The sequence below is a fragment of the Staurois parvus genome, unplaced genomic scaffold, assembly GCF_062004578.1.
Source record: "Staurois parvus isolate SC_StPar_1 unplaced genomic scaffold, SC_StPar_1.0 ptg000586l, whole genome shotgun sequence".
NCBI classification, from domain to species: domain Eukaryota; kingdom Metazoa; phylum Chordata; class Amphibia; order Anura; family Ranidae; genus Staurois; species Staurois parvus.
The window spans coordinates 3,974,723-3,999,512 of NW_028318382.1; the positions used below are offsets into that span (position 1 = coordinate 3,974,723).

The following is a 24,790-nucleotide window of genomic DNA, read 5'->3' on the forward strand; positions in this document are numbered from 1 at the left end:
GAGCTTAGTGGACCACGAGTACACCAGTCCCTGTCAGGAGTCTTGCACACCAGGAGATCAGGGCTAGTGTTCTTTCTTTGGAGGAGGATCATGTGTACACCCTGTGCACTTTTTGTGGTCACTTTTTCATTGCAGCTGGTGGTAGTTTCAAGAGTGCGCACCACAAAGCAACAAGACTGATCAAGGTTGCAATGCATTGCAGGTTCAATTCCATGGTTGATGTTAGAGATGCACCGAAATTTTGGCGGCTGAAACATTAGCCATAAATAGCCCTATCAGCATTTTGCCGATAGGAAACATCTAGATGATACAGGGGGCTGTGTGTATTGCAGATGTGGGGGGGGGGTCATTGGGTAATGTCACTGGGTGACCTCGCCTCTTCGTTTCCTTTAGCGGTGGGGAGAATGACAGCTCCTTCTTGGAGCTGCAGTGAAGGGGAAAAAAAGCCGGTAATTACATTAAAAAACCAGCAGTGACATATAGCGGCAGTCAGTGAGGGAGCCTGAGTGTATACACTGCTCCTCTCCCCCCTACAAAGAGGACCGGTCACTCATATACTATCACATAGGGGACTATTAGTCCCCTATGTGATAGCAATAAAATCAAGTTAAAAAAGTACACATTAAAGTTAAAAAAAAAAAAAATAAATAAAAATGAGCCTCCCCGCCCCCACATACGCAGACATTTCAGTTTCGGTTTTCGGCCACGTGCATTCAGAATTTTCGGTATTGGTTTCGGCACCAGAATTTTCATTTTGGTACACCACTAGTTGAAGTGTTTTAAAGTGGCTGTAAACCTCAGAAATTAACCACCTCCCACCCGCCATATAGCAATATGACTGGCGCAAGGTGGTTCTCTCGTTCTGGGAGGACGTCATATGACATCCTCCCATTCTCACTGCACATGCGCAGCTCAGGGAGTGCGCAGCACGGCAATCGGCGGTGCGCTGTGTCCAATCACAGCTGATCACATGTAAACAGGGAAATGCTGGTTATCGGCATTTCTCTCCTCTTGAGCTATCATGCTGACAGCTCGAGAGGAGAGGAGAGCCGGTAATCTGCTTTCCGCGGAGGGGACATGTACACTGATCATCAGGGCACTGATGATCAGTGTGCCCTGATGATCAGGGTAGCCCCATCAGTGCCACCTGTCAGTGTCCATCAGTGCCACCTGTCAGTGTCCATCAGTGCCTTATGTCAGTGCTCATCAGTGCCTAGTGCCAGTGCCCATCAGGGCCACATAGTGCCTACCAGTGCACATCAATGCCACATATCAGTGCCCATCTGAGCTGTCTTTCAGTGCCACCTATCAATGCCTATCAGTGCCTGTCAATCAATGCCGCCTATCAGTGCCATGTATCAGTGCTGCCTTTCAGTGCCCATCAGTGATGCCTGTTAATGCTCATCAGTGCCACCTACCAGTGCCTCCTCATCAGTGTCCATCAGTGATGCCTGTTAATGCTCATCAGTGCCACCTACCAGTGCCTCCTCATCAGTGTCCATCAGTGCAGCTTCATTAGTGCACATCAGTGAAGGAGAAAAATCACTTATTTACAAAATTTTATAACAAAATCTAAGAAAAAACTTTTTTTTTGTAATTTTCAGTGGTTTTTGGTTTAAGAAAAAATAAAAAACTCAGAGGTGATTAAATACCACCAAAAGAAAGCTCTATCTGTCACAAAAAATTACTACAAATTTCATATGTGTACAATGTTGTTTGACTGCGCAATTGTCATTCAAAGTGTGAGAGCGCTGAAAGCTGGAAATTGGCCTGGGCAGGAAGGGGTATAAGTGCCCTGTAGGCTAGTGGTTAAGGAAGAAAGCCTATATTTCTATAGTGTGTAGCTGCCTTGATCCACAGTGTGAATTCTGTATCCTCTTCTTCCTCTGCTATCTGCATGAGCCACTTCTGACAGTCTGTGCCAGTGTTTCTCAACCCTTTTACCTTTGAGGAACCCTTGGCATAAAGTTTGAAATCTCATAGAACCCCTGAAATAATTTTCATATCTACAGCACACCAAACATGGTGTGATCAGCAAGCTGTTGATATCACAATTATTATTTTTTAAAATGGCATTAAATAATAGAATAAATATTAAAACATACTTTTTTTTTTTTTTGCTAAATATTTTATTGCTTTATGTAAACAAGGCACATTGAACAATATGCATATTACAAAACTGTGTATCACAAAACTTGGACTTGCTTCTCTGTGCATAGATGCTAAATTCTGGTCCAACTTGATATAAGCAGTGTATGGGGAACAGCACAAGGTACAGAGGGCCAGAAAGGTAGAGTAAAGGGGTAGGAATGGCAAAATACATGGGAGAAGGGCACGTGATTAAATGGGAGCAGGGCAGTCGCAGTTTCCTTTTCATGCAGAGTTACACAGGGAAGTGGCTGTGATAGTCCTGGTTCTGGCATGCTGTACCTAGCCAGCCTCTCTTGGCCATCCTATCACATTCAAGCACCTGGGATGAACAGGAGGGTGGGAGGGACCGGCAGGGAAATGCGGAGGCACTCTTTGTTTACCTGCACCGCTCTGCATGCAGGAGAAGTGATAGGGGAGTGTCCGCAGCGGGGATGTGATGTACCCATCAGTGGCTTAGGGTTCCACGGAACCCCAAGTTGAGAAACACTTGGTCTTTACTGACACCAGACAATCCCAGGAGCACACAGCAGATCGTTGACAGCCAGTGTAGTTAGGGAGAGGGGTGTCCATTCCCTCCACTCAGCTCTCAGATTACACTCAGATCTCTGCTCCATTCTGTGCAATGTGTGACATCAGATCCCATTTCCCTTCTGGAGCTCAGAAATGCAGTGTAAAATGCCTGCTTTATGATGCTGTGGAGAAAGGAGTGTTGTAGATAAACAGGTACCATTTATGTAGAAGGATTGGTTTCATCTCTGTGTATTACTTATATTTTAAGGTAAATTCTGTATAACTTAAAATAAGTGTTTACTGAAAATGCACTACATTTTATACTAGTTTACTACTGGTAACATTCTTTACATAGATGGCCAGATATCAGGAAGTAGAAGACCAGTGACACTTGGCTCCCAACTTTTCTGTGTTGAACATGGAAGAATAGATTTTCTTTTTGCAATTCCTTCAATTACAAGACAAGTACATATTCTCTTTAAATTAAACCTGTCATAAAAAAAATATGGGGGCTGGCTGTGATAACCTCTTCGTTTGAAACTGACCTTCTTTCCTTATTACTTTGAATCACTGACCCACAATAATCATTCTGACATGGACTGCTGACTTGCACGATCTGTATTCTTGTTCCAGGTCAGTGACTCAGGACTGAAGTTAGCATTATGCCTTTTCAGGCGTCAAGATTATTTAAAGGAGAAGTATGGCCAAAACTCTTTTGGCCATACTTCTGTGGATCACAGGAGGGCACTTAGTTCTGTTGGCTGACATTACAGAGCCAGTCCAGGCTTTGCAAGGACCCTGACAATATTGTCGGGATCCACCCAGATACCTGACTGCCAGCTGGCTCAGCCCCTCAGTATGCTGCAGAGAGCCTGAACCAGCCGGTCCCACCCCTCCACAGTCTGGCTCTCCAGTGAGCACCGGAGGGACAGAGTGCAGAGTGGTGACTTGACAGTTAAACTCTGTGCTCAGAATGGAACAACTGTGGTCTTTGCTGAGTTTTTGGTGTAGACTTAGCCAGTACAGCTGCAGCTCAGTTTGAATATGCCTCCCCATAGCACGTATGTTTATTTTTTTCTTATCCCATACTTCTCTTTTAAGCCCAAAAACAAAAATGTAATATATTGCTGCCTTCCAGATCTTAGACGTGGTAGCTGATTTAGTTTCCTCTTCTTAACCACTTGCCTACCGGGCACTTTTACCCCCTTCCTGCCCAGGCCAATTTTCAGCTTTCAGTGCTGTTGCACTTTGAATGACAATTGCGCGATCATGCAACACTGTACCCAGATTACATTTTTATCATTTTTTTAGACAAATAGAGCATTATTTTGGTGGTATTTCATCACCACTGGGGTTTTCCTAAACAAATTAAAAAAGGCCAAACATTTTGAAAAAAAGTTTTCTTCATTTTTGTTATAAAGTTTTGTAAATGTGATTTTTTTTTTTTTTTTCTCCTTCACTGATGTGCACTGATTGGCACTATAAGCCTGCACTGACAGGCAGCAGTGAGAAGGCACTGATAGCCAGCACTGGTGGGTACTATTAGCCAGCACTAATAGGGCTACACTGATCAGGGGACTGTCTCCTCCTGTTTACACTCTGATCAGCTGTGATTGGACACAGCTGATCACATGATAAAAGGCTGCTCTGATTGGTCCTTTTTACCTTAATCCGTGATCAGCTGTCTCCAAAGGACACAACGATCACAAATTCGCTTCCCCAGGCTGGAAGTGCTTATTTCCCATGGATGGAATGGATGATTGAGCAGTGACCACCGCAGTGCGTGGTGACGTCACGTACGGGACATGTTTCGCCCAATGGGCTTGGGCTTCTTTAGGGATCCCTGAAGAAGCCCAAGCGCATTTGGCGAAACATGTTAAACTGTATGCTCTCACGTCCCGTACGTGGCGTCACCACGCACAGCGGCGGTCTCTGCTCGATCATCCATTCCATCCATGGGAAATGAGCACTTCCAGCCTCACACCTACAGTGGACTTCTCATACCGCCGGCGCAATACATGACACAGGAACATACACAATACCACCTGGCAGAGCTGCTGTACACTACTCAAGGACTGCCGAAGCAGATAGCTGTGTTAATGTCCCAAGGGAGGGCGAGATGCCAGAGATATGTGCTTTTTTGATGATGATTCAGTGTGCTTGCATTGTACCTGTGAAGTCACGGAGTTGACTGTGCTTATGGCTCTAAGCTATTTTTGCTTTATGGGAATTCCACATTTGGATGAATGCTATCGAGTGATATGAGTGGATTATCCATCTAGGCGCTAAATGTGACTTTCTCTTTATATGCTGAATAACTCTCTGGGTCCCATATGATCTTCTGCCACCATACGCTCACTATTAAATAGGCATTACCATAAGTAATCACTATATTCTTTGATGTCATGCACATTGCAACATTATCTTCTGTTGTCCCTCACAGAATATATTTGATTCATATTTTTCCCATGTATGTATGTATGTATGTATGTATGTGGTCGCGTGAGCAGCTACTTGGGTGACTAGACAATGTTGTCTTTTTAATTTTATTGAAGTGCTGGTGGTGGTTTTCTCACTTTGTGTTATTTGTACTGTGTGTGTGTGTGTGGATATGTGTGTGTGTGTGTATGTGTGTGTGTGTGTGTGTGTATATATATATATGTGTGTATGTGTGTGTGTGTATATATATATATATATATATATATATATATATATATATATAACATTTTTTTCATTAAAGCAATCTTTTGATTAAGATGGAAGGTCCCATATGAAACTTCCTTTCAGTGGTGTTCTTTACCCTCTTTCTTGCCTATGTACTGTGTATGAGCTTCGGTGACTACACCCAACAATTTTTGAAATGTATTATTCTTGGGTGGAATCAGTAATCATTTGGTAGCTGATATGAATGAAAGGTAATTTTATCTCCACCAATCCCTCCTATATTGGCCCTTGGCGTATCCTCTTTTTTTTTTTTTTAATGGTTTGACTGATGTTAATATATATGTATAGCGCTCCGTAAATTGACTGCGTAAATTAAAGTGTTTTTAGGTATGCATGTTTGTTTTTTTTTAATGTATTTTTTCTGTAAATGCCGAGCATTGATTTCAATGTACCTTTACACAGAAGAATGCAAACGTGCGCTGCGTATAGATCAGTAAAACAGAGAATACAGAAATTTGAGTTGCCAGTCAGTATTTTACGTGCCTGTGTGTAAATACGCTCATATGCACCCACAACATACCCCTTAATGAAATATTGCATTCTAAAAGGTAGAATTTATTTTGTGCTGGTATGCGCAATACCTTCAAAAAATGCCTGGAATTTTGTCCGGGAGTACTGATGTTCAAACATCAATACCAATTGCAAGGGCCTTTAAAGTCATCAACAAAGCTTGCTCTTATAGCTAAAGTTTGTGTGAACAAGGCCTGACAGCCAAGCAACTAGCATTTTTAGATGGTCAGTAATGGCATCTATTTATTTATTTCATAGCAGCTTTACTATAACACATTCATTTCTACCTGTAAGCGGTTATTATTTTTCTGTTTTATATGGTGCTTATATTTTAAATGGCTTTTTACAGAGTGTTTGGAACCATTTATATCAATTTCTTCACCATAGCACCTTACAGATCTTCCTCCCAGCCCTATGTATACATTTCTGGCTGTTCAGGAGACAGTTGTGGCAGATCTGGACAGAAAATACAAAGAACCCCAATCAGTAATGATATAGTTATCAAAATTAAATGGGTTTACAGCATAGAACATCTTTCAGTTCAGGTTCAATGCCTTTCACAAGATATGGGCTCCATGGACCAGCAAATATCTGCCATTAACTACAGTGGTCAATAGTCCAACGGATGGTCCTTTTGGGCCCAAGCCCCTGGCCTAAATAGCAAGCCCATATTGTGTATCCCTAACAAAACCTTCTCCAGCATCGAGATAGAATTGAAAACAAATGTCATATCTGGCCCACTCAGATCAGAGCTGTAAGACAAGATTGCGAATGTGCTGCAGTCTTATTGCCTATGAACTCTACCAGTTTGTTCATCTTTGCAGTATGCCTTCAATTGTCACTAATCAGAAGGTATGGAGAGTCTACTAAACCAAATTAAATCAAGCCCTATCTTTTTCTTATATTTTTATGGTCTGTATTGGCAGACTCTATGGGGTTTATTTACTAAAGCTGGAGAGTTCAAAATCAGACTCCCTTCTGCATAGAAACCAATCAGCTTCCAGGTTTCATTGCCAAAGCTTCATTGAACAAGCTGAGGTTAGAAGCTGATTGGTTTCTATGCAGAAGGGAGTCTGATTTTGGACTCTCCAGCTTTTAGTAAATAAACCCCTATATGTACAGGCTTCAAGTGTGTTTAGGCCCAAAAAACAAAAAAGGAAAGATATTGGTGCTCGCCAGTCCTTGGATGTGATGGCTGCGTTGGCTTTTTTTTTCAGGCAAGACATTTCTCATCAAGAACAGAAATTACCTGTTGATCTTGCCAGAAATGCAAGATCACTCCCTGTAAATGGAACTGGAAGTACAAATGCTGTTCTCTTCTTCCAGCTGTCTTTTAGGTGCAAAGACTAACTAAATTAGAGAATCTACCTGCATTAGGCACTCAAGCAGTGCCATGTGTTAAGAAAAACTCTGCATCTTGGCGTCCACGTAGATGTACAATACCCTTGTCTATGTGTTTGTGTTTGTGTTGTGCACAGAGTGAAGTATATATATATTTTTTTTAAGGGTAATACACTATGAATTTTCTTTTTTCCTTTCTTTGAGGTTATCATGGAGTACTTAGAATCAATTTCTGCTTTACTGGATTGAAAAAATTTGGAACTTGGACACTTTGGGTTTATTATATACATTTTTTTATATTTTTTTATATTTTATTTTATTTTGAATTTTTGTTGGGGTTTCTGTTTTTTTTTTAAGACGGAATTGCGTGTGGATTTATTTAAACACAATTTTAGTTGAAGTGATATTGATTATATTAATAGTTGGAGTTTTTTTGGGGGGATTTATATGTATATCACAAAAAGGATTTATTAGATTATATACTTTCTAGGGAGAAAGTTGTGATTTTGTGTTGTGGGTGGAAGTATAGGAGCTTATTGAATACCCTTGTCTAGTACATGATTGAAGGCTCAATGTTGCAAACCTAAAAACAGTACTAGGGATGCTTGCAGTACATGTAATGTCTGCATTATTTTTCGTTTATCACCCTTTTCCTTTATTTCAACCTGGTAGTTTTACCAATAACAAACTTCCAGTCCTAGGGTGACAGTAGTACTGAGCAGTGTTGTCACGCTAGGAAAAGCATTGTTAGGATTACATAACGCTTCCCTCTCTTCTCCATAACATAGGTGGTTTGTAGTCCACATAGATAACAGGGAACAATGCTAAGTCCAGAGGCAGAGAGAACAGGAAATTGTCAACTCACAGTACTTTTATTTCTTTGAGCACTTTCAATGGCATACAGTATTTAGCAGACCAAAAAGGGGTAAATCTGAGAAATTTATCGTTCGACACCCTTGAGTGCACTGAGAACCAGTTGAGGACACTGGGTGTGCTACACATACCCAAAAAAAAAAATAAAGTATACAGGATGTGTGTAGCATGTCCAGTCTTTCAACTGGCAATTATTGCCTCTGAAAATGAAGCCAGGATTTGGTGTGTACATACTTTAAAGCTGTGTGCATACAAAGAAGCTGTTAAAGCGGAGTTCCACCCAGAAGGGGAAGTTCCTCTTTAAAGATTGGTCCCCCACTCCCCATTAAGGATTGACACCTTTGGGGAGCGGGGGGGGTAGCGGGTACCAGAAATTGATAGGTACCCGCTCTCACTTCCACTGTGATCGCCTAGGCGATCGAAAGCGGAAGTTGTCCTCCTACCCTCCCTCCCCGTAGTTTTGTGGGACACGTGACAGGTCCCAGAAGACGACAGGGCCATTCAGGAAATGCAGCGCTACTCACGCATGCGCAGTGGGCACCTGGCTGTGAAGCTGCAAGCTGTCACTGCCAGGTGCCCACACTGAAGATGCCGGCGCCTGGAATACAAGACGGCCGGTGAAAGGGCTGCGGTGGGGGCCCTGCGGGATCGTGGGACAGGTGAGTGGCTGTTTTTGAAAAGTCAGCAGCCACAGTTTTTGTAGCTGCTGACTTTTATTTTTTTACAGTGTGAGTGGAACTCCGCTTTAAATAGAGATATACTAAATTACTTATAGTATATATGTTTCATTAATCAGCAGATGATTTAAAAAAACAAAACAAAACAAAAAAAAACCTTTCTCCCTGCAAGGTAAGGGCATAATGTGCTAATAAGCATTGCATTGCACACTAGCATGTTATAAAGATTTTCCTTGTAACAAACCCCTCCAGTGGCACGCTGTCGCTGCTGCAGAGGCTTCCATCTTCACCTAGTCTTCCTTCTGGGTTCGCGGGCTGCAGCATTGTCAGTCAGGGGGGAGTATTCGTTTTAGATAGAAGAACTAATTGAAACCAAACTAGCTAATACTTTATAATCAGTTACATATAATTCTTTTGGGACAAAGATGTCACTTGAATAAATAAAAGTTGATGCAAGCACCCCTGCCAATGTTACATGGTCTATCTCATCAATGTAACTGATACATGTGTAAGAGAATTTCTTGTTTTGAAAAACATCAGGCTTACTGTTAGGATCACAAGGTAAAAATAGAAGAAAGCAAGCCTAAAAGCGAAAACTAATGCAGCCATTACATCTAAGAATTGGTAAGCTGCAAAATTTTAAATGTTTTCTTTTGGGTTTAATACTGCTTTAAATAATTAGGGGTACTGAAGTAAAATGATGCATGGTGCAGTCAAAAGCGTAGTTCAAAGTTTGAAACATCAGCAGCACACCTTTAGTAGTAAGACATTTACTCGCCTCCAAACAATGCAACATTTAGCTGGCTAAGAAAGGGGTCCTTGATGGCTTCAAAACATTTCATTGTTTGGTGCTGGGAAAAAAATGTGCTGTTTTGTATTTTTCTTACGGTGTGCTGGTATAGCTTCATACTTGGGACACTGAGCCTTTGACATGATGACTGTCAGTTGCATTTTCATTTATTCAGCGAAGTGCTGCTCATGCTGCATTTTCTGCTTCTGTTGCCAGATGTGTACTGTAGATGTCTAACTGCAGTTTTGATCTTGTATTGATAGTTAATTTGAGGTGTACTCTATAGGATTTGCTAAAATACATGGAGCAGATAATTTTGCACAGTTTATTTGTATAATGGGTCATCTGCTGCTGCACCTTTCACTTTTTTGAGTGATCTGCAACCAGTATCTTCATTGGCCCCCTCCATTTATCTCTTTACTTAATGAGAGATACCCACATAATTAAACAGTATATGTCTTCTTTAAACATTGATATCGGTACAGTCCACTAATAGTGTATGTTTATACATTTTTTGCAGATTTGTGGCAATGAGACCGCAAGCGGCTGTGGCCGGTAAAGTGTTTATCCAGAGAGACTACACCAATGGCACGCTGTGTCAATTCCAAACAAAGTTCCCCTCTGAACTGGAGACCCGGGTATGTATATAGGCAAAAATCTTTTCATGCTTGCCAATGAGGAATATTAAAACAGAACTCCACTAATATTTTCTTTCAAATGTTTAGCAGAGCAAGAATATTTGATTTCATCTTCTGTAGGAGCTTCACTTCTAGGTAACCCCCACCCATCTTTCCATGCCCAAACACTGGGCCGTTCTAATTTGGACAAAACTCTTTCTCACTTCTTCATCCCAGTTCTATTGGCTCATCACTGTGATGGACTGCCTCACTGACCAGTAGAAACTTGTGTGAAGCAGGGTGAGATGAGCAAACTGTGGAATTTGCGCATAGTGGGGGGTACAACTGCAGGTTGTAGCAGGTGTGTAGGCACCTCCTAAGTTTTAAGGTGTTTTTGAGTAAATGAATGTATTATCATAACCTGCTTAGAAACCCCAAGACCTGGGACATTTATGTAAAGTCATATTCTGCTTACAAAGTGGTAAAATACCCCACCCCATCCTGGTACCTTGACATTGACCCATCAATGTGATGGACAGTCTTGGTAACCATTAGTGAGGTGTGAGATGTGGCAGGCCAACACTTGTACAAGCCACATTCTGAATATGCATAATAGGTCTTCCAGAGCCTTTTTAAAGTTGTTATATTGGTTGAGGCATAGTTTGAGTTGGTTGGGTTTAAAGGGAACCTGTGCTAAGAAAATGTAAACTTCTGCTGTTTCAACAAACGATAAGCAGTGCTGGATCCTCATTAGCATGATAAGAACAACCTAGGAACAATAAAATTAGCACACTTGCATGTAAGGTTCTTGACATTCGGCACAAGAAAGGGTGAGAGCACCGCAAAGCTGTCGAGTATTGGCAGTTCCAGTATCCCCAGCCAGCATAAGAGAGAACTGGGTTTAACAGTTGTCAAAAAGCTGGCAATGCCAGATACCCAAGCCCATCTCACTCTGCCTTGTGGCAACCATTACATGCCAGTGAGAGAAGGGATGTTCTACTAATCAATGGACTATACTCACCTTGGATCCAGGGATGCAGTATCCCAGAGCTCCCCACTGGCCACTTACCACTGGCTGGCTTTTGGGTTCCAATTGCCAGCTGCTTTTTTTGGCCGGATGGGGGTGACATGCGTGGGAGTGCAGTCTGCTTTGGCATTGCTGAATTTCTACAGTGAGCTCACTCTACAGGGCTGAACAGACAGCTGTGTAACTTTGTGCTTTAATGCAGAAGAGACAAAACATATCTCTTTTTCATTAAAAATCCTGCCTGTTGCCCCCCCCCCCCTCCCTTTAAGAGGGAGACATGTTTAAAACTTTAAAATACACCAGAGGAGTGAAAACGGTTTGGTGGGGAGTATTTTCAATATGAAGCTAAGATCACGAACATGGGCACATGACCTCAAACTAACAGGAGCTAATCTTAGAACATATTATGTTATTATAGTTGGAATAGACTCCCAGCACAGGTATTGGGTCAGTCAACAGTAAGTGGAGTCAAACATGCTTGGGACAAACATAGATCTATACTTGAGACAAAAAAAAGTTTAAAAAAAAAAGGGGGGGGGGGGGCAGACTCAATGGACCACTTGAGTTATTTTTCTGCCATCGCTTTTCTGTGTTTCTAAAGATGCAGATCAGGAGCTTTGACTTTACTGTCTTCACATTTGTTACAGGTCAGTGACTCAAACCACTGAAACCATATGAACTGAATGACTACCAAGGTGTAAGCATTTTTGGGAGAGGCCAGCTTTGGCAGACCACATATCTATTGGCTCCCTTTGCAGCAGCTACCTGTCATCTTTACAATTTTTCCTTCTTGGTTAAAGGATAAGCTCACCTTTGGGAACATGTTACATGTTCCTCCCTAAAAACAGGTGTAGCGTGTAATATGTTCCTGATCCTGCAGCTGCCACCCGTGGGCTCCCCCCCGTGACATCAGTACAGGGCGAAGTTCCACATACTAGCTGTCCGTTTTCAAAAACAGAGTAGCCTTAGCGGCTGTCAGCTTGTAGTTCTCAATTAACTACCATGGCAATGTGGAGTGCGGTGTTAGTTCATTGAATCTTCCTGTCAGAATCATTGCTTGCCCGTACATCCACACAGGAAAGCTGAAATATTAACAGGTCTGCAGGAGATCTGCATGGCACCAGCGATCCTACAATCCATAATAATAAATGCACTTTTTTTTTTACCTGCAAAAAAATGCATTTATTAATTTTGGTCAAAAGGTGAACTTATCCGTTAAGCACAGACTACTGGGACATATTGGCAGCTTGTAATGCGTTACTCAAGAAGCTGAAAAGGGCTTAGCTATTTTGGCTTGCGTTTACCTGATCCTAACTGCTATGGTTGGTGGAGCTGGCTTTCAATATTTTATCACTGGCCATTGCAGTTTACAGTTATCAGGGAACTGTCCGTCTCGTGCACTTTGCTGGTCAGCAGCTAACCAGCCCTCCAACTTTCTCCTTCTTTTGTTTGTAAGACATTAGAGCTGCTTGTGCATTGTTCATGATTCCAACTTTTATTGTGATTTTTTTTTTTTTTGGAGCAGATAAGATCAGCGTAGCCATCTAGCAGATTTAAGTGTTAGCATATTGTCTGTTGTGTTTAACTGCCATTTACACTTTTTTTTTTTTTTTTTAACGGTTTATTGTAGGATATCATACAACTGACATTTATATCAGTAGGCAAAGCCCAATACGTATGCACATTTTATAGTTCTAATTACATTGTGAAACATACCTTTTTTTTTTTTTTTAATTTTAATAGTCCGGAATAGGCTTTTACAAATTGGCAAGCTGAGAATTGTTGACATAGACCAGAAGGCATTGCAAGGGATGACTTCCACCTGTTTCAAGGAGACAACTTAGCCTGAATACTTTAATGACTGCTGCTGGATTCTGGAGACCTTGAAGAAAAGCTTCTTTATGTTTTTCTTAAGATAGTTGGCGACCTTTTCTTTGAAAAAAAAGCTTTGCTCGAGATTTATGAAGATTTGGATGAAATTTGTCTGATACTGAGTAAAACGTTCCTGGCAGGGCTATGGATATTCAGCTAGGATATTTAATGTGAGAGGGTGATATTGACAGGAATGTAGTTTCCTAGATTTCTGCCCATATTTTGATGGTGTAAAATATCATTTGACAAGAAAACTCTGATTTGCCGCCAACCCATAGCCGTTTTGTTCAGAATGGGATTTTCAAAGTTTATTTTTTCCTCTTGTGTTGCAGAGCTGCATATTTAGTTTGGGAGCTTTTACAAATGCTGGTCTGTGCTTTATCTTCATTGTATCTCATGGAAAGATTGCGCTGACAAGCCACTCTTCACAGAGCTGTATTCACTCTGCTGCCGACAGTTGTAAAGTAATCATTTTGCATCTGCACAGGGGTCCGTTTTTGTGAGAACTGGACTCGACAGACACAGGCTGTTTTATAGTCTATACCAGGGCTTGAAATTTCCACTCGCCTGCTTGCCAATGGCGAGTGGAAATTATGGTGGGGGCGAGTGTGTCCCCCAGGGCCATCTTGCTGAGCAGGCTTGGAGCTCAGGCCGGATCTGTCATTGGCACTGAGAGCCGTCAGACTGCTCAATAGCTGAGCGCAGTGAAAGCAAAGCAAGGAGTGTGTGCTGTGCTCTCTGCCTCCCCCTAGAGTGCAGTACCCGGATCTGTGAGTGAACAACGAAGTACTGCAACTATTTATGGGGAGGTGGTGTGTGTGTGTGTGTGTGTGTGTGTGTGTGTGTGTGTGTGTGTGTGTGTGCCTGTGTATGCATGTACATGTGTCTGTGTGTATGTACATGTGTGTATCTGTACATGTGTCTGTGTATCTGTACATGTGTCTGCGTGTATGTGTGTGTGTGTACGTTTGTGTATTTCTGTGTATGTACATGTATCTGTGTATGTACATGTTTCTGTGTGTGTATGTACATGTCTGTGTGTATGTACAGGTGTCTCTGTTTTTGTGTGTTTGTTGGCAAGTAACTCTTAAGGCCTGGCTAGTAGCTCAGGACTTGAAATTTTAAGCCCTGTATACTTACCACGTCCACAGCTCTCGTGGGCTGTATTTTGTTCCACACAAATTTTGGATGGCTCTGGCAAATTGCTCACCTAAGGTGTCAGATGATAAGAGGTCTGACCTTCCTCGTTCACATGAGGTGATAACACCATCACTGGTCAAATTTTCGGAACTATTTAAAAAGACTGTGTGACCACTTTGCCACGTCTTTCCTGCTAGCTGAGCTGCCATAGTAGGCTGTCGCAGAGCTTGTGTGCAATCCTTAGCCCAGCATGTTTGGTGACAGCACATAGCGACCATGTGTGCATACTGAGCCTATTTTGCAATCATCATTTTGTGACCCTCTACTTCATCAGGCTCAGATTCTTGCAAGAAATTTATTGAACCTGTATCTTCCCAGTGATTATAAGGTATTTTACATATTTGCACCCTCACAGCTGGTACATTGTGTTATTTTATACTCAACACTATTACATGGAGTGTGACATACCTGTATCTTCACAGATCTTACAATTGTATTACATTATTGGTATAGAATGGTAATTCATTAACGTCTCTTGATTTGTAGGCTTTACAGTATGGAACTGGGTTTTGTGATACCTTGAACTACAGAAATAAGAACTCTCTAAACATGGGCCCCTATAGTTTGCTTACATAGGGGGCTGGTCAACACGAAAATTATAGATGTTGTCAAGTGTGGCCCCTGACTCTTCCAGAGGGCCACACAATAACCATGCATTTTCACACCTCAGTGCCCTAAACATTTGGTCCTGTTGTATTTTGTTTTGCAGCATATTGCAATGCACATCAATTGGAGCACAATAACCCCTAGCATTTAGTGTTAGTGATTGCAATAATTACCCTCGGCATTGGCGTCAGTGATTGCAATAATAACCCTTGGCAATGGTGTCAGTGGATGCAGTAGGAATTCCAAGCATCGGTGTCAGTGGACGCAATAGGAACTCCTAGCATCGGTGTCAGTGGACGCAATAGGAACTCCTAGCATCGGTGTCAGCGGTCGCAATAGGAACTCCAAGCATTGGTGTCAGTGATCGCAGTACTAACCCTCAGCATTGGTGTCAGCGGACGCAATAGGAACTCCAGGCATCGGTGTCAGCGGACGCAATAGGAACTCCAGGCATCGGTGTCAGCGGACGCAATAGGAACTCCAGGCATCGGTGTCAGCGGACGCAATAGGAACTCCAGGCATCGGTGTCAGCGGACGCAATAGGAACTCCAGGCATCGGTGTCAGCGGACGCAATAGGAACTCCAGGCATCGGTGTCAGCGGACGCAATAGGAACTCCAGGCATCGGTGTCAACGGACGCAATAGGAACTCCAGGCATCGGTGTCAGCGGACGCAATAGGAACTCCAGGCATCGGTGTCAGCGGACGCAATAGGAACTCCAGGCATCGGTGTCAGCGGACGCAATAGGAACTCCAGGCATCGGTGTCAGCGGACGCAATAGGAACTCCAGGCATCGGTGTCAGCGGACGCAATAGGAACTCCAGGCATCGGTGTCAGCGGACGCAATAGGAACTCCAGGCATCGGTGTCAGCGGACGCAATAGGAACTCCAGGCATCGGTGTCAGCGGACGCAATAGGAACTCCAGGCATCGGTGTCAGCGGACGCAATAGGAACTCCAGGCATCGGTGTCAGCGGACGCAATAGGAACTCCAGGCATCGGTGTCAGCGGACGCAATAGGAACTCCAGGCATCGGTGTCAGCGGACGCAATAGGAACTCCAGGCATCGGTGTCAGCGGACGCAATAGGAACTCCAGGCATCGGTGTCAGCGGACGCAATAGGAACTCCAGGCATCGGTGTCAGCGGACGCAATAGGAACTCCAGGCATCGGTGTCAGCGGACGCAATAGGAACTCCAGGCATCGGTGTCAGCGGACGCAATAGGAACTCCAGGCATCGGTGTCAGCGGACGCAATAGGAACTCCAGGCATCGGTGTCAGCGGACGCAATAGGAACTCCAGGCATCGGTGTCAGCGGACGCAATAGGAACTCCAGGCATCGGTGTCAGCGGACGCAATAGGAACTCCAGGCATCGGTGTCAGCGGACGCAATAGGAACTCCAGGCATCGGTGTCAGCGGACGCAATAGGAACTCCAGGCATCGGTGTCAGCGGACGCAATAGGAACTCCAGGCATCGGTGTCAGCGGACGCAATAGGAACTCCAGGCATCGGTGTCAGCGGACGCAATAACCCCCCCACATTGGTAGTAATTGCTAGTGAAATTCAATTCCCCAGCATTGTTAGCCAGTGGCAGTGAATGTTAACCCCTTTACACCCCCCACCTTCTATGGTGGTCATGGCAGTGAAAGAGTATATAACTAAAGGTAATTGTTTTTTTTTTTTTTAGTTTTGGATAGAGTGCAGATATTAGAACTCTTGTCCGTTTTTATTGTCTGTGCGCCCATAATTGAGATTCACCCTCTTTCTTTGTCCTATTCACCATTATCATTAAAAGTGAAAGTAAAAGAACATCCCAAATTTTGGGGTGTCCTGAGAAAAGGAGGAAATCTTCCAATGGGGACCCTAGTTCTGGTCCCCTTACTTTGCAGGGATTTCCTCTCACTTCCTGTTTGGCTATGGGACAGGAAGTGAAGGGAAAGTTCTGTAAAAGGACACAGATAGCAAAAAAAAAAATCTATCGTTCTACTTTAACCTGTCTTCATTCCTGCAAGATTTGGATTGCATATAGCCACTGTTTGGCCAACATTTTTCTGCCCAACTCCTTCTGTTTTCAATTGAAAGATGTCTGATGGGAGGGGGCTGATAGGGCCACCCACTAGGCACATTTTGGCTGGTTCATCAGGAACCAGAAGAAATTTGTACGTTGAATGGCCAGTTTAGAGTGTCATGTCCTTTTTTCATTTCAGTGTCATTTCTGCTATCGCTGTGATTCTAGGTTGTAGAGAATGAGGCAGAAAACAGCAGCCAGCTGTAATTTGAGGTCTCCAGAGAGCAGTATGTTGCTTTTTAATAGCAGCCATGATTCAGGAAGAGGGAAGGAGGCAATCCATCATGTATCAGTTCTCCCACCATTTATGCTCTGTTCTTCACATTCCTTGTTCTTTGCTGCCTCAGGGCTTCTCTATATCACATGCATAAAACTAATATTTTTCTGTACAAAATCCAGGTCTGATTTGATTTTTTTGGCTCGGCTTGAAGCTGCAAAAGAAATGGCCGAGGCCCCATCTTCTGCAGGTCAGCTCTCTCCAGTCCAGATCTCTCTCTGCTGTATGTCCTACCACACAGAGAGCTGTGTCCTGTGTCTGCCTGGGAGTGTTTATCTATGGAGCTATAGAGATGTGCGCACTGATTAGACACTATCTCCATAGATAGAGGAGGTTCAGCATGGGGTGAGAGCTTACGTGGGAGCCCTAACGTGTAATGGCCTGAACAAAGTGTATGTGTAAGGATGGATAGCCATGAAATCTATGCATGTGTCTTAAGATTGTTACAGTATAAACAGGCCTAATAATTTAAATGAACGTCTTCTTTTATTTTAGGAGATTTTATGCCTATAAATGGTTTCTGTTAATAAAAAAGTTAAGCAAAGGTTTAATAATAAACATGGTCCAAAGAATAACCACCTGGACTATACTAAATCTAAAACATTTATTATATAAAAACATTCATCTGGATATAAAGAGGGGTCCCCTTTGAGGTTTAGACCCATACCAAAACTCAGAAAACAAGAATCCATACAAAAATATACAGCCAGACTCTAGAATAGCTCCACATGTAATCTCGTACAATTAAAAAGATTTTATGGTGTCAAGCTAGATGGTAACAAAACTGCTGCGTATTGTATGTCACTCTTGACCGTATGTCCAGGCATCAGCATATCCAACTGGATGCCATCGTATATTGATCATTATAAATGTAATTTCAATCAATACATAGTTGGTAAGAATGTGTGCATGCTGGCTGATTTGTAATATGTTAATATCAACATAGGTCTTGGTGTAGACCTTGAAACAGCAGAGCAATGCAACCAATTGAATCTCTAAACAGGTAAGTATGTATAGGAGCACAGCAAACCTTTATGTAGTTTCAGGGTGCTCCCAGGAAATGTTACAGAGATATGGAAAGCCACTGGAAATGCGGAAAGTTACTGGATTTATACAATTCATAATCCGATCCAGTGCATACAGCTAAATAATGTTAGTTCCAATGGGCACTCTTGAAATACCGTAGTGACACAGCCAATATTAAACCATTGGGTAAATATCTGCTTAAAGTGGAACTAAAGGCTAAACGTTTTTTAAAAACTGTGAACAGGAAGGCTGTTTATTGCAGAAGGGACATGCAATGCCATGGAGAAGATGTCGGTGAGGGACCTCGCGAGCATTGGACTGTTGAACAATAGGTGAGTATCCCTGACTTTACTTCTGCTTTAAAGGTGCTTTCACACTGATGCAGTGCGGTTTTCCTTAGCAGCCAATCTTGAGTATGCACAGCATACTAGCACATTGTGACAGGCTTACCTGGACACGGAGCCCTCCAGCACAGCGGTGTCACAACTCCTGGGTGAATCCATCTTTACCTGGTTTTCCTTCCAGGTTAGTGGACTGTGGTTTTATGAATGGCCGGGGGCCACAATGACGTCACTCCTGACGGTAATGTCACCGGCTGCATGCTGAGTGAATGAATATCTCCTAACAGTGCAATTTTAGGAGATATTCACTGTACTTACAGGAAAGCCTTATTATAGGCTTGCCTGTAGGTACAAGTTAAAAAGTGGAGTTAACGTCCACTTTAAGCTGACCAGCAAAGACATGCCAAATTTCCATCCATGTATGGGCGCCTGGGTGTACACAAGTCGATCTATCGAATGTTTTGTGTACAACCATCAGGTTTTTCCCTGAATGATTAGTGCTGCTGGCTATAGCCAGCAACACTAATCATTGAATACTGCTGGCAGGGAAGACTTCCCACTGGCAGAACACAATAGTGCTGCAGGGGGATTCACCCCGGTGGAAGGAAAGAAAATTGCATAATCTTTGGCATGCCTTTGGCGCAGTTAAGATTTTTAAAACAGAAAATTTATAATGTTTCTTAAAACATAGCAAATGGTAACTTTTCAAGTTCAGGCCTACTGTTATCTTGCCACATGTCATGACTATTAAAGTGGTTGTAAACATTTGAAATGAAAAATTAACAAAGCATATTCTTTTATAGTTTGTACTAGCCTCAATCCCAAACACTTAGCGTGGTTCCTACCTGCTGTCTTTTCTCTCTATCTGCATGAGTCACCTCCGACACCACAGAATCCCAGAGGATGGCCCAACCTGTCCCACCCCGAGCACACAGAAGGTGTTTGATCTGTGCATGTTTCCCTGAGATTTTATAGAGGGGGTGTGTTGATTACCTCCACTCAGGCCTCAGATTACACTCGGCTCTGTGCTCTGCAGTTTTTGCAGTCCGATCCCTTCCCCCTGCCTTGTAGAATTTAGAAATAATTTGTAAAGTGTGTGCTTTAAGGAGATATAGAGTATAGAGGGCTGTATATAAACAGGTATAACTTCTATAAGAGGATTTGTTTAATCTCTGTGTATCACCTGTAGATAGTCACTTCACTGGATATATGTAAGGGTTTACAACCATGTTACATCGCTTGAACCTTGAATTGCCCAATATTAAGGCAGGTTGGTGGTTAAAGTACACGGTTATTGTTTTCATAAAGTGATTTTTTTAAATACAGCTGTTAGATGTAGTTATCCTGTAAACCTCATTTAGTATTAAACCTTTGCTTATAATTGAGTTTTCAGGGGGCAGCTACCTGTATTGTATTATAGTTTGGCAGTTTTTTGGGGAAAAATTTTTTTGTGTGTTAATGTAAATTCTCTAAATTGCCAGTGATGCATTATATACATCATTAAATTAACATGTACAGCCATGACATATGTAATATGTGCCAGTCAGTCAGAGGGTTACCGTCAAGGGTAAATATTATTACCAACAGTAAAGACGTGTAAGAACCATAAAGGATAGCATGATAGATTTGCACAAAAAGTAAAAGATAATTTCCTAACTGTTGCGCTCTCTTTTCCCAGATTGACAGACAGCAGTTTGAGGAGACTGTGAGGACACTGAACAACTTGTATGCTGAGGCAGAGAAGCTAGGGGGACAGTCATATCTGGAAGGCTGCCTTGCTTGTCTCACTGCCTATACTATATTCCTATGCATGGAGACGCACTATGAGAAGGTGAGTGTTTCGGACACCTCTTAATGCACTGTGTTGCAGGACCTGTAGGCCTTATAGCATGTCTATTCTAAAAAGATTTGCAGGCCTCTATATTACTCCTTATAAGCCCTTGCCGAGTCGTTTATTTACCTCCTGAAGAATTAAAGCTGAGTGCGGATATAAAATGTGCCGTTTTTATTTGCAGTCAGCTGTGTTTAGTTGAGGTTTCTTGGAGAATGAATTGAGACCTTTCAGCAGCTTGCAGATGAAATGACTTGCCACGTACAGACAGATCCTGGATTTATTTATTCAGTCAAGGCTGGCCAGACTCCGGTAAACCCTCTCTCTTCCACTGAGCATCAGGAGGCAGCCTTCCTACATATACCCAATATTGGGCCCAAAACCAAAGTGGTTAATAAGCAGCAGCCAGTGTCCTCAACACCCCCTCTTTTTAACCTGACAGTAAATATTGGGTCGTTGGACAGCTCTTCCTAAATGGCTCAAGGAAAGTGGTAGATGCGGATGAATTCACCTCTGTCAGATATGTATAGAGCAGACATGCATGGGGTTTATGTACTACTTCATCACTCTGTTCCTGTGTATTAACCCATATGGTTCCAGAGAGGTTGGTCACTGTAAGACAACGTTGTATAATGATTAAAAAAAATGTACATTGGTCTGAGAACGTTTGTTTGAGATTGGCATTGTCTTGGACAGTCCCAGCAAGGGAATTCTGAAAACCTTTGCATTAGGGATGCAAAGAACCACCAATTACCAATACCTATTGCCTAGGAAGAGTAAGCAGAGGGGTAGTTTGGAAGGTGTGTGTGGGGGGGGGGGTTGGGTGAGGGCGGGGAGGGAGTAGGGGAGCAATTGAGGACAGGGTAGTTGAGGGTAGGGTGTGATACTACTACTACTAATAATAATAATACTTAAGTGAAAGTAAAAGATATAAATAAATAAAAGTACACTGCTCAAAAAAATGTAACACTTTCTTTTTAATCAGAGTATAGCATCAACAGTTAAACTTCTTGGATATTGATCTGGTCAGTTAAGTAGCAAAGGAGGTTGTTAATCAGTTTCAGCTACTTTGGTGTTAATGAAATTATCAGCAGGTGCACTAGATGGGCAACAATGAAACGACCCCCAAAACAGGAATGGTTTTACAGGTGGAGGCCACTGACATTTTTTTTCATACTTGTCTTTTCTGACTGTTTTTCACTAGTTTTGCAGTTGGCTAGGATCAGTGTCACTGCTGGTAGCATGAGGCGATACCTGGACTTTACAGAGGTTGCACAGGCAGTTCAACTCCTCCAGGATGGCATATCAATACGTGCCATTGCCAGAAGGTTTGGTGTCTCCCAGCACAGTCTCAACAGCATGGAGGAGATTCCAGGAGACAGTTACTCTAGGAGAGCTGGACAGGGCCGTAGAAGGTCCTTAACCCATCAGCAGGACCGGTATCTGCTCCTTTGTTCAAGGAGGAACAGGATGAGCACTGCCAGAGCCCTACAAAATGACCTCCAGCAGGCCACTGGTGTGAATGTCTCTGACCAAACAATCAGAAACAGACTTCATGAGGGTGGTCTGAGGGCCCGATGTCCTCCAATGGGCCCTGTGCTCACTGCCTGGCACCATAGAGCTCGATTGGCATTTACCATTAAACATCAGAATTGGCAGGTCCGCCAGTGGCACCCTGTGCTTTTCACAGATGAGAGCAGGTTCACCCTGAGCACGTGTTACGGACACGAAAGGATCTGGAGAAGGCATGGAAAACGTTAAGCTTCCCTTCAGCTTGACCATTTTGGTGGTGGGTCGGTGATGGTCTGGGGAAGCAAAACCCTGGAGGGACGCACAGACCTCTACTGGCTAGACAATGGCACCCTGACTGCCACTAGGTGGGATGAAATCCTTGGACCCATTATCGGACCCCTATGCTGGTGCAGTGGGTCCTGGGTTCTTCTTGGTGCACAACAATGTCTGGCCTCATGTGGCGAGAGTATGCAGGCAGTTCCTGGAGGATGAAGGAATTGATACCATTGAATGGCCCCCACGCTCACCTGACCTAAATCCAATAGAACACCTCTGGGATATCCTCATATTTCGGTCCAATCGACAATGCCAGGTTGCACCTCAGACTGTCCATGAGTTCAGTGATGCCCTGGTCCAGATCTGGGAGGAAATACCCCAGGACACCATCCACCATCTCATTAGGAGCATGTCCTGACATTCTCAGGCATGCTACATTGTCAGGCATGCATACAACATGTGGGGGCCATACAAAAGTACCATTTTGAGTTGCTGCAATGAAATTTCAGCAAACTGGATTAGCCTGTTGTATCATTTTTTTCACTTTGACTTTCTGGGTGTCTTTGAATTCAGTCCTCCTGTAGGTTGCTAATTTTCATTTCCATCAAACGATGGGGCATTCTTACTTTCTTTACACATACCCAGTCCATATCAGTATTGATATCGAGCAAGATCTTTTTCCCCATTGAGATCTGATGTGTTTTCAAAGCGTTTCTTAAATTTTTTTGAGTCGTGTATAGATAGATAGATATAATTTTTGCATTTAGTATTTAATTAATTAAAAATCAATTTAACAACCAGTCCTTGTAGTGCAATGTCCTTAAAATACAGATGTCTTGTATTGAGATAATATACAGTCTCTGCGTAAAAGTCAGAAATACCACTGTATATACCATGCCAAGCATGGTACATGGGAAACACTGGACAAAGGAGAAAGCTAAACAAAGTTCCAGCCGATAGAAGTAGTTCACATATTTTTACACATGGAATTAAGATTCTTCACTCACATGTCCATGCTGCTGTGTGTGAGGAGGATCCTAGATGGATAGCTCAACAACAAGCTCCTGGCCAGAGAAAAAGGGTGCAGATGTAACAGATGGGGAAAAAAACGGAGGAGCAGGTAGATTAGAGCTGCCAGCAGCCACTGCTGACTACCAGGAAGCTGCTGGACCGTGGACCGCAAGGAGAACCATTTGCAGCTGGTGGGAGGGGAGGAGAAGGTGGGGAAGCACTAGGCAGAGGTAACAGCTGACAGGAGGAGGAGGGGAAGGCACCTGGCAGAGGTGACAGCTGGTAGGAGGGAAGGAGGAAGCAGGGAGAGGAATCCAGCTGACAGCTGAATCGTCATTGGATGTTAAGGTTGCTGTTAGCCGGGGAATCCCACTGACAGCTGAAAAAGCCAAGCCTGAAGGTACTGGTTACAAGTATTGGAGCACTTGTACGAGTACCGATACTTGTGCAAATGCTTAGTATTGGTTTAACCCTACTTTGCATTTTAACACAAATGTGTTTCCATTAGAGTAACATGAAAACGCATGTCAACTCAATCTGTTAAACCTGTTGACATGCAACACCATGCATTGCAATGCTTTTTCCTCACTCATCAACACGTATTGTCATGCTATTTCAATGAAAAATGCATATGTATAAAAATTAGAGGTGTGGCTGCAGCCTAAAACTTGCCTTTTTGGGGGTATTGGGAGAGCCTGAAGCTGAGAAACACTGATCCAAAGCAACCAATCAGATTATTCCTCTAATTTTCCCATAGAGCACTGGGATAGGCAGCCTTGAGAGGTTATTTTGGTGACCTTTGTCATCGAGGAGGTCTGAATTACCTTTTATTTGCTATCCTTGGGAAACTCTTTACAGGCCATTTGGGAACCAGATGACAGCTCTGTGCTGTGCGTTTTTGCTACTGTTATGACTAGGTATTGCTTGCTTTGTACTTTTTTAGAGGCTGTAATAGCACTAATTTAACATGAAAAGAAAATGTTACTAAGAAGAGTAAGTAGGCTGCTGTTTCTGATCTCTTTTTCTCTCTCTCTCTCAATATTGGTTGCCTTACTTTCATCCCAGTTCAGTGGCTCCTCTACTTAGATTCACTAGACTAGAATAAGCATGTAGATTTGTTCAGTCTTCTTTCACTGCATGCTTCCTTTGGGTCAGCTAGCTTAGGAAATATGGCAGACGAAAACCAGCAATACAAGCCATTATGTTCCCCTAGTACGCCTTTACAAGGATGGGTAGTTTGTAGAGTCCACCATTTGTGAATTGATTATTAATATTATTAGGAATGTTCATTTTTTTTTTTATGTATAAATGTAATTTGTTTTCCTTTTTATATGTTCTGTGTTTATTTGTTCTTTTTGTTTTCATTTCTTGTATGCTCAGGTTCTGAAGAAGATTGCAAAGTATATTCAGGAGCAAAATGAGAAGATTTATGCCCCACAAGGCCTCCTCCTCACTGACCCTATAGAGCGGGGGCTCCGGGTGGTATCCTTTTCTTATCTCACTGCGGTTGTTGTATAAGGACTGTTTTCAAAATGTTTTGCATTTTGTTTT

At 42.8% G+C, this 24,790-nt stretch overlaps 1 protein-coding gene across 1 annotated transcript in view; it reads left to right on the forward strand.

The window, feature by feature from the left end:
- Nucleotides 1–24,790, forward strand: part of GOLGA7 (golgin A7) — a 40,956-nt gene that overhangs the window by 5,438 nt on the left and 10,728 nt on the right. The window contains exons 2-4 of the mRNA XM_089692476.1: nucleotides 10,097–10,214; nucleotides 20,288–20,440; nucleotides 24,620–24,721. Coding sequence (XP_089548602.1) covers nucleotides 10,107–10,214; nucleotides 20,288–20,440; nucleotides 24,620–24,721 — 363 coding nt within the window. The 5' untranslated portion in view covers nucleotides 10,097–10,106. The remainder of the gene's footprint in view (nucleotides 1–10,096; nucleotides 10,215–20,287; nucleotides 20,441–24,619; nucleotides 24,722–24,790) is intronic.